Below are 11,464 nucleotides of genomic sequence, written 5' to 3'. Positions count from 1 at the left end.
TTTAAAATGGAGTAGAGTGGAATGCCGAGTTGGTCTTGAAGGCACTGAGGATTCAATACATGTTCTCGATGGCGACACTCTTGAATGTAGTCCATCGGCGCCTGTTGCAATCTGATGATGGGGAGAGAGAGGATGATTAAACATGGTTTTCATGCATTTTCAGATCTCATCAATTTTATCAACAAAAAATGTAATTAGTGCATTGTCCTTTTCCAACTAGTGTAAAGTGAGCCAATCAGGCTGTTCGTGGGTACCATATGATACAACTTGTGAACATTCCTTTGTATCATCTTAAGGAGGGGCTGATTCACAAAATAACAGGAAAAGGACGGGTCAAGATCTATGCCTCTGTCTGGACGTACTTTTCCTACTATTTTTTATTCATAAACATTCCTAGGAGTATGCCTGTAAAGCTGTGCCAGGTTCAAGTCTTCATGCATAGTCCTGGAACAGGCAGGGGTCAACTCCTATGAAATCCTATTTATGCGGTGCACAGCTCTTTATAACAGAGAGGGCTGGTCAGGAGGAATAGATTCCACTATGCACACATACGTTTTTTTTCCTACAGGGAAAATATTTCTCCCCATCAAAAAAACCCTTACTCTACATCACCTCCAACTAATCTAAGGGGTGATCTATTTCTTATTCCCATCGTGGAAGTTTTTTTTTACCAGCCCTGTAACTAGTGTTGCCACCTAGTCACGTTTCCACCACACCACCAGTATTTTACTGTCTCAGCCGACACAAAAAAAGCAAATTCACCTAAAGCCGGTATTTTTAGCCTCATATGTACATACTTAAAGCAGCAAAGAAAACACTTACAAATGTGTTCTAGAGCTGCGTGAAGAATCCCTGACTACTAATTAAAGTAAACAAAGGAAGAAAAGTAATATTACAAATTAATACATACACTTTGTCTAAAGTCCTATTTAGTTTCATGTCCAGGTCTTTGCAGACTCTTAATACATCAACAAATAGCCAGTGTTTTTCTCTTGGAAAGGTAGTAACACTACTTGTAATTAAGTATATTTATGAACCTTTACTTGGTTAAAAGGGGAGAGGTGTTTGCGAATGCCCACATATGTACTTTTTTGGGTGTTTCTAAACTTCCAATACACAACACTCCACCGAACACCCATTTCCCACCCCTTGAGTGAGGTATATGGCTGTAGATTTATCTGCACCAGTGGTGGAGAGTGGGGACCTCCGTCTCTAAAGATGAATTCATACGTGCCACCGATCCCTTTGTAAATTCCTGGCAGGTGAAAAAAGGTAAATGCAGCCAGAAATGTAAATTTATAAATGTAGCTTTGTGAATAAAGCCCATAATGTGTATGTTTGTGAAATAGATTCTTCTTTACAATTAACTTCATTGATTGTGCATGAAATATAGTAATTACTCAAACCACTCTCTGGTTTCCTCTTATGTTATAGCCATGCTGAAATCTCTGACATTTCAGCTACTTTGCTTGGGAAATTAATATCTGAATGAAATGTCTATGCATGTGCTTAAAAATTGAGACACCCGAGGAACCTCTTAAGCCAATGGCTACAGGGAATATGTGGGTGTACCACCTTTTATGCACTTCAAGACTTTTCATAGAGGTATTGTGGCTTGTTCTATTGCTTGCTCTTATCACCCTTTTGTGATCAGTTATTTTCTTTTCAGTTATTTTCAGTTCATTTATCAGAACACAATGTCGTTTTTTTTACAAAATTATTTTTTGTGGAAACATCTCTGATGATTGAGTTTGGAAGAGGTTAGGACTTCAGCTTCCATGAACCCTCTGTGTTTATCCTGGAGCATCCCAAAATATGTTTACTCCTTCCTGTGAGTTTTGTATATGTGTGCCCAGAGCTGCATATAGCCCAGCTCACATACCGTTTTCTTACATTTCTTGGCATTTGTGTCCCCTTTGTGTGGGCTGCTAGGGGCCGTTCTATGGTGGTCAGTGTAGACTCCTAGCCTTTGTGAGCTCTGAGCCTGAACAGAAAGAGGCAACCCCTGCTCACTTTTTTCGAGTTGCACTATTCGAAAATCAAGCCCTATATCAGAAATATCAAGTTAAATAAATTCACTTTAGACATTGCAGGTGCATAAGAACTGACACTCTGCTCTGCGCTGAGCCATCACAGCACATCATGATATGGCTCCACATCACAGAAGGACTATGAAAGCTAAAGTACTTAAGGATCACTTGCTAGATATAAGCTAGCCTAGCAAAGCTCTGATATTTTTCAGTAAGTTAAAGGTGTTTAAATTCTGGTGATTCTTGAGCACCCCGAAATGTTTATAAAGGTAATCTAGAGAGACATTGTTCTTACTGTATGCCAGTGGTTGCATGTGGTGGGCACTTGTGCACATTTTAGGGGACTATGACTTATTTTTCATCCTCAGACGTTTAGCAAGGGAGAGAAACACAGTAATAGGAGAGAGCTGAGAAGGAGAATCAAAACAGTGAATAGGGCCTTGATTAAGAGTTGTATGGTGCAGGGGGCCATCCAGGGACGTAGCTCCCATTGGTGCAGAAGGTGCAGTGGCACTGGGGCTCAGACGCCAGAGGGGTCCAACGAACCCGGATTGTTTCTGTATTTTATAATTCAAACAACAGCCCTGGGACCCATTTCCTTATTTGCACAAATGTCTATGAGACACTGACTACGCTACTCCAGCCATAGTTAATGGGTCTTAATGAATCGTCAATTCCAGTGTGTAATTGAACCCCCGAACCACACAAATGTGTGTCCCTAGAATGCAGAATAACACACAGAACCAAAATCATGTTCGTTTATGTATGCAGAATCGCCTTTCCAGGGACAATTCTACTTCCATTTACCAACTGCTCTGAGCAGCTGGTAAATGTGAATGGAGCCCCCTTGTCGGTTGTGGGATGGAAGTGTAGGGGTGTCAGGGACCAGCGGAAGCTGTAAGCGGGCAGTGAGGAGTATTTCATACTCCACTCACGCTGAAGGAAGGATATGGTGGGGCCGCAGTCCCGGGTTTCTCTTAGTATGGGCCAGCTTTTCTGGACTGTACCGTCGGACTTGGTGTACCCGGTAAATATGGGTGTGGGCACACTGGGGTGCTCGTGAGCAGGCAGAGCAGTTGATTTTATATACCTGTTTATCTGTCTGACAATCCGTCCCCGCGAGAGAAAGCAGAGATGAAAAACAACTTGAATGGTTGAGCCAGTGAGATGTAAGATGGTGACAGTATGAGGTGAAATCAAGAATAGGCAGCGTTGTTATTCAGCAACCGAGGAATTCGTCAGTGAGCTCATAATGGAAACTTTGGGCCCCTCCTCCTCAACACCTATGTTTTTACAGATTTAACAATGGAATCACCATTTTTCAACGCCAACCAAACACTCCTGTACTGTGCATTACTTAAATGTTATCACTCATCCCTATATATAAAAATGCCTTACGCTTGCAAATAAAATATTACACATACATTTGTATTGTTTATGATTTTTAAGAATATTAGCCCAGAAACGTATGACTGTTGCTATTTGACTTTGCATCCAAAATGGGGTTTTAGTTATTACACAACAGTTATGAAACAAGAGGCGTATATACATATGTCTACTCCATGAGGGATTCTTCAGGAATCAGTGCTGGCTCTAGCCACTGCTACTGTGGGCTTTATTTGTATGCCAGCTACCCCAGATGTTCTTTCTGTTGTTGACAGAATACCATGAATGAAGGCTTTTATTGGACTGAACAATTGCATTAAGGACACAAGCAGATAAGCTGTCTTTTCAAAATGCTGTGTTTCCTCCTAGATTCCGCAATGCAGAGGCAGCCACCTCAAGATGTTATTATACAGTATGCAGTGTACAAAAATTGCACCTGCAAACACAATTTATTCCTTTCAATAATAATTGGAAATAAATTGGAATGATCAAAGCATTTTATAGCCTTTTACTCTTTGTGGCGTGCATTAAGTTATAGATAGAAAAGTAAGCCAAAATGCGGGGACATTTCATACAGGAGTGTGGTCGAACTCTCAGTAAGTCTCCTCAATGAATATTTATAAGGTGTGATCACTAATATTGCACATTGTGTTTCACATTTATTTTTCATGCACTGATTGCATCCATCATTTATCTTGAGAAGTGTACTTTTGCACACTTTTCATTACCCATTAACACCGACATATATCTACATATGTAACTTTGTCGGGGTGGTGACTGTTGCGCTGCTGGTGTTTTAGCAATCCAAAAAGTAAAATCTCTCCTAAACTGAGATGAATCAATTATACAATTGTATAGGAAAGTTAACTGAAACTAGTATGATGCTCCGGGGCAACATCAGTGGCTAACATTTAGTTAATAATGTGAGATGGTCTGGCCACCTAAGCACTCTCTTGGCCGCCGAAGCGCTGCCTCCTGAAGATCGAGCGCCCCTCAGCCATTTTATGGAGGGGGCATTGCCAACCAAGATGGCTGCCTAAGAGCTCTCTCCTGCAGACCAAACGCGCCTCTGCCGTTTTATGGGAGTAGATGGCCATGAGGTGAGCTGACCTTCCAGTGTTGAAGGAGACTGTTTCCCCCATCTAATTTGCACGAAGAACATTGGAGCTCCGGTTTCGATCAAGGCGAATGTTAGACATAGCAATGACCGCTGCTCCCATGCATTTTATGCAATTGGAGAAATTTCCTAGGCGATTGCCGGAATGTTTGGAAAGTGGGCTAACCCACTTTCACACTTCTTGCTTACTTCTGCCAGGATCGACTCTACCTCTTATGCAGAGCTATATAGACTTTCAGTAGAGAAGGTCAGGCGTTGTGAGTTGTGAAAAATGGCCAGCATAAACTAAATGTCTATATTTATCAGCTAAACTCTGTTTGTTTATGCTACATACATTAATTGATGACATAAATAGGCTACAGAATGTGTTTTGGACATACAAATATTACCCTTCGATGGAGATTAGAGTCCACTTAGCTATTATCTGGTGCTGCAATTGAGCATAATTTGTTATATGTTTGAATCACCACCTCACTTTGTACCTTCGCTGTACATTGATAACTTTTGCTGAACTCGTTACTCTTTCAAGTAGATCTACCTAAATAAGCTTTGGTGGTCTCCTCTCAACTCCTACAATGAGCCTCCCTCTACCAGAGTTCCATCATATGGGGTGCTCCCTCTCATTTGTAATCTTGGCTGAAGACAGAGACAAAGAGACGAGGGAGACTAAAAAACTCAAAACAGACTGAATGAACTGGGGGCTAAACTAAAACCACTAGAATTTAAACTAGAATGTAAATTAAACCATTCTAAAGGCTCCATGGCTCTTATTGAACTGAAGTCTTTTAAATGTGTATACAACAAAATATATTGAGTAAGAGAACACATACATGGGTTGAGGTAAATAAAACAGAAAACATTGTCAAAAAGAAGCTGGTCAGTTCCTGGCTAATTACTTACAATTGAAAAATAGTGCATCTGTAATCCCAGCCATCAAAAATGCAGCTAGGTGAAGTGTTCCTTCATTACCAGACATTTTGGATTCCTTTCAAGATTTTTATGACACTTTATAACTCAACATTAATATTGATGCTGATCTTTGTGTGGAATTTTTTTCCCAAAACATTCATTGCCCGTTTTGGACCCGAAATCTAGAAATACCTATAGAGCAAGACAACATTTCAGATCTATATCTAGCTTAAAACTGGGTAAAGCTCCTGGCCCCGATAGTCTTAATAGCAACTTTTATAAAACATATGCACAGTCTCTACTTACACCACTTCACAATTTGTTCCTTCACTTTGGTGATACAGGTAAGATCCAGGATTCAGCTGCTGTTGCGATGATAGTCCTGATCCCTAAAGGGGGTAAAGACCCCCTAGAAATAAAAAACTATTATCCTATTTCACTTATCAATATTGACAGAAAAATCTATGCCAAAGTGTTAGCAACAAGAGTGGAAAAAGGTTTGGTGTCAATTAATATATCCTATCCAATCAGGATTTCTTAAAGCCAGCTGGCAAGTGACAATGTCAGGCTCTAATGCCACGCTGCACACAGAGCTAAACCCTTGTATTCCCCCGTAGCTGAGACAGCTTTAGATGCAGAGAAGGATTTTGGTAAATTTTCATGGACCTTCCTACTATCTACCCTTCAATAATTTGGTCTTGGTGAAAAAAATGTAAGATGGTGTTTGCCCACTACTATAACCCACAGGCTACAGTTGTGTCAATAGCTGTACCTCAACCATTTCCCTTTAAAACAAACGTGAGGGTTGCCCCCCACTTCTTTTTTTTTGTACATTGAAGCACTACTTGAGATAATCGGGAATGATAGTGGCATCAAAGGTATTCCTTTCCTTTCTGGTGCACAAAAAGTAGCGGCTTATGGCGATGATGTTTTATTTTTCACATAGGAAGCTAAGACAGCTATTCCTTGTACCCGAGAAGTAATTTCGAGACTTGCAGAAGTTCTGATTACCCTCTCAATAAGGACAAGACTGAAGTCTTTCAGATGAATAATCACTGTTTTTGTTATCATATGCAAAATACCAGTCTCAAATGGCAAGCCCCATTGTCAAAATACTTAGGTATATGGTTGGGAAGGACATTCGAGAAACTCTATCAATTAATGAAGTTAAAATGATCTCTAAAATCAAAGAGTTAATTATAGAATGATCCCTTAAATGTATTACTTAGGGCAGACTAAAACCAATTAAAATTATGCTAACACCTATAATTAACTTCCCGATCAGCATGCTTCCTTTTAAATTTTTATATTGCTGCTATAAATCCATTGACATCTTGGAGGAGTTTCTCTAGAAAAGTAAAAAATCTGGAATTTCTCTCAAGAAACTGAGAATGGACAAAAAAGGAAAGCTGGAGTTAAATTGCCAGATTTCCTTCTATACCATCAGACGTTTTTGGGTAGACAAGGTGCCTGGTGGTTCACCATCATCACCTTTAATGCCCCTATGAATGTCGATAGGAACTGAACTTATCTGCTCCTCTTCCACTATGAATCCTTTTACCAGTACACAATAATTACCATTTCAATATATTGCATTCACTATCCATAATACAGGGCACTATTGAGTCTCTACATGCCAGAGGTAGTAAACTAGTCTATAAACTCCCTATACCTGCTTTTGCTTCCTAATGGTTCAATAAACAAATCAGAATAAAGGGACAAGAGGGTTTTTGGAGCAAATGGGTATCGAAAGGTATCTCCTTACTGAAAGATCTCGGTACTAAAAAAGATCCTATATCCTTGGCAGAATTACAACGTAAACACAATTCATCTTACTTAAACTTTTACACCTTTCTAAAGATAAAGTCTACAACCAGTACGCTTGAATCTATTCACTCCCTTGTTCTCCCACACCTCTTAGGTAATTTTATAAAACTAGAGCATGCAGCTTCTAAAATATACAACCTTCTTAGGACCCCCAACATTCAGGAACAAAGCTCAATTCTAATGGCAGGAACGCTAATTTTACCCTAAAACTGAATATCAACAGTTCCCCTATGACATAGACTAAAATATAGAGTTATTCCTTAGCAGGAAAGATCACCCCAGCCCTACCACAAATGAGACTATGGGTCATACATATTGTGTACTGGGCACCTTTGAACTCCACAAACTAGGGCTATAGGACTCAATTCTCTCTTTGAACTGTAAATTGCCCCTCACCGATACCACCCACATGTTCTATTATTGTAAACATATTCGTCCCCTCTGGCAACAAATAGAAGACATGATCCAAAAGATATTTAACATTCAGTTAGTTATAGATGCTTCGACTGCAATATTGGGTATATACATTTCAACACATTCCGATAGTCTCTCTCCAACCAATATCCAACTCATTGACTTGTTACTAGCCGTAGGCAACAAACGGATACTTTGCGAGTGGAAAAGCTCCACTAATACACATGGTGGGCTTAGATCTGTTTCATCAGCCGTACAGACAGTATCTGTTTAAGAAAATCCCATGTCTTATCATCATCCAATAAATTGTGGGATGTGCTAGATAATTATTAACAAAAGAACACACCCCCATGAAGGCCTGATCTCTTTACACACTCTATCACTTAGTAGAGTGGTCTCCCACCAGGATGTCCTTAAGCATACACATTTTTTCTTTATTAGTCTCCCATAGTCATGGATTATCCAGATACCGCTAATACCCTTTTTTCTTTTCTCCCTTTTCTCCCACCTATTTAAAAAAAAAAAAAAATTAAAAAGCCTATTTTGTAATTTGTAGTGCATTTGGATACACATATTCGCTATAAATTTCCAACTACGGTTGTGTTGATGGTTTCAGCCTTATAGCAGCTGTTTGCATATGTGATGGTGGGCAACATCTTTTGAGACCCTGTCCGTACTTTACTTATTCCTATTCTTGTAATACCTGTCACCAATATTGTTAATAGAATTCTCTGAATATGCTTGACTGCAATGACAGTTGTATCCATACTGTATCGAGATGCTATATTCTTACTATTGTTTCTCAATAAACACTTTTGTACTGGAAAAAAAATATTGTGAGAGGGTCCATCATGTGAGTGTTAATGCATATCCCTATATGGGCTTCATTATGAGTAGGAATGGCTGAAACTTCAGTTATGCCTGAGTAATCTTGTTTAATTTCTGTAATTTTGCTTTTCGCTTGTTATGCAGAATTCCTCTATTACACCTCATTTTGTAATGAGATGCCGTTCATGGGAACAAAGCGAGGGGCTAGAACACTGGCGGCTGCTGTGGGTGGTGCCCGTATGTCGGATGTATGACGTTACAACGCATACTTTTACAACGCATGCACTTACAACGCAATTTTTACAATGCAACATCCACTACAAAGCATTCCATTACATCGCATGACACTACAACGCATTTTTAAAAACTACCTTTACAACGCATTCCATTACATCGCATACTACCTTTACAACGCATACCATTACAACGCATTATATTACATTGCATTTAAGGTAAGTGTTGGATAGTATAGGGGTAAAAATTACTATTCTCACTCCAGGGGGTGCAACAGTAGGGTAAGTGTTGGATAGTATAGGGGTAAAAATTACTATTCTAACTCCAGGGGGTGCAACAGTAGGGTAAGTGTTGGATAGTATAGGGGTAAAAAATACTATTCTAACTCCAGGGGTTGCAACAGTAGGGTAAGTGTTGGATAGTATAGGGGTAAAAATTACTATTCTAACTCCAGGGGGTGCAACAGTAGGGTAAGTGTTGGATAGTGTAGGGGTAAAAATTACTATTCTAACTCCAGGGGGTGCAACAGTAGGGTAAGTGTTGGATAGTATAGGGGTAAAAATTACTATTCTAACTCCAGGGGGTGCAACAGTAGGGTAAGTGTTGGATAGTGTACGGGTAAAAATTACTATTCTAACTCCAGGGGGTGCAACAGTAGGGTAAGTGTTGGATAGTGTAGGGGTAAAAATTACTATTCTAACTCCAGGGGGTGCAACAGTAGGGTAAGTGTTGGATAGTATAGGGGTAAAAATTACTATACTAACTCAGGGGGTGCAACAGTAGGGTAAGTGTTGGATAGTATAGGGGTAAAAATTACTATTCTAACTCCAGGGGGTGCAACAGTAGGGTAAGTGTTGGATAGTGTAGGGGTAAAATTTACTATTCTAACTCCAGGGGGTGCAACAGTAGGGTAAGTGTTGGATAGTGTAGGGGTAACATTCACTATTCTAACTCCAGGGGGTGCATACTTACCCTAAATGCAATGTAATATTATGCATTGTAATGGTATGCATTGTAAAGGTAGTATGCGATGTAATGGAATGCGTTGTAAAGGTAGTTTTTAAAAATGCGTTGTAGTGTCATGCGATGTAATGGAATGCGTTGTAGTGGATGTTGTGTTGTAAAAAATGCGTTGTAAGGGTAGTGCGTTGTAAAAGTTGCGTTGTAAAGGTTGTTCCCCCCGTATGTCTTGTGCTAGCTGCAAATTCCGCTTTACATTTCACATAACTACACATAGTTTTGCAGAATTATCCTACAATTTTGTGTAATTACGCAAAAGCACATAATGAGTCCCATTGAAGTCAAGAGCGTGCCTGTAACATACAGGAAGACAGTTATCAGGAAATTACAATGCTTGTGGGAACACAACAGATCTATCACCCAAAAACGCCAGGTGAAATAGTGGGGCTGACTGACAAATTACTAGGGAAATCAGACCCAGAATTACTGGTTTCCCACTAATTCCTAACATCTCTGGGGATTCTCAACTACAACTACAACCCACTATCCCCATTATTTATGCAGCCTCAGAGGAAAAAGGACTCCCAGTATCATTAATTCTGGTGGTTAGGAATTCACATTCTGACCCTCACACCGGGAACTAGTAATGAGACCCCATGGTGGCTGGTTCAAATTAAATCTACTTCTGCATGAATTCAAAGTAAACATTGTTGTGAATCGTGGGGCTGCTTCGACCAGGATGAAATGCTTGGAATAAAGTTAGTGCGGTTAAAGCTGAAATGTGAATAACAGTAATACATAAGAGATAAATGTCAGACACAGCTTTCTTCTTCTTCCACAGATTTGTGCAAGCCAGGTATAAATCTCAGAATGTGTTTTCGGACAGTCTCTCTTTTGCTTTTCCTGGGGAGTGTCCCAAAAGCATTCGAGAGGCTGCATGTGTCCCACACAGGTGATGCAGGAGCACTGCCGCTGCTAGCCACGCTGATGCTTCTGTCCCTGCGTAGTGACGGTTTCCGTGCTGACGCACCATTTCCGTTTGCAAAGAAACATTCCTCGTCCTCACTGGTTTGCCGACTGAACGTCTCACTAGCTGAGTCATCATACACCGATGTCTGGTAGAATGCGTCCTCACTGTCCTCTGTCATGGAGCTAAGCCTGCTTTTATAGCTGCTGCCACTTGAAAATCTGTGCTTGTTCAGGAAATGAGAACTCCATGAAGAAGGGCTGTGCAAGGAACCGGTCTCCTGCACATTTATGTTCTCATTGCTGCAGTCCCTCCCAGAACCTGCAAAATATAAATGCATGGAGATGTCAGCTTTATTGAAACACTGTGCTTGGACAAGAGACGTGATCAGATGTGTTATTGGCCAGATTGCCTTGCAGATGCTGTATTCGCCCTGCATTCAAGTTGCAAGCTAGCCAAGTTTTATATTATTTGAAATTAGACCCAACAACAAAAAGGTTGCAAGGATTTGAAGAAATCCTGCCTCATCAATGTTTATCATTCAGAATACCTTATCCAAATCATTGAGACCAGATGAAAATGCAAGGGTGAAAGCGTGCCAAGTATAGCAGACCCCCATCATCACTTTATTCACACAAACATAGCATGTCTTTATTGCAGCCCCGTTGGGAGCTCCATTGAGCCTTTGGCTCGGGCCTTTAACGCTGGAGCGGGGCTTTAATATCTGGTAGAGCCTGCTATGGCACTCTGTGGAAGGGAGAACGCAGCTGTCATTCAGACAGTGAGAGCTGA

General features: G+C 40.3%; 1 protein-coding gene across 1 annotated transcript in view; it reads right to left on the bottom strand.

The window, feature by feature from the left end:
* Window positions 1–3,461: 3,461 nt before the first annotated feature.
* Window positions 3,462–11,464, bottom strand: part of CYTIP (cytohesin 1 interacting protein) — a 143,303-nt gene continuing 135,300 nt past the window's right edge. Inside the window, exon 8 of the mRNA XM_085645515.1 lies at window positions 3,462–10,993. Coding sequence (XP_085501641.1) covers window positions 10,518–10,993 — 476 coding nt within the window. The 3' untranslated portion in view covers window positions 3,462–10,517. The remainder of the gene's footprint in view (window positions 10,994–11,464) is intronic.

The sequence above is a fragment of the Triturus cristatus genome, chromosome 3_1 (assembly GCF_964204655.1).
Source record: "Triturus cristatus chromosome 3_1, aTriCri1.1, whole genome shotgun sequence".
Lineage (NCBI taxonomy): Eukaryota > Metazoa > Chordata > Amphibia > Caudata > Salamandridae > Triturus > Triturus cristatus.
The sequence above is the reverse complement of the archived record's forward strand: the minus strand, read 5'-3'. Positions and strand labels throughout refer to the sequence as shown.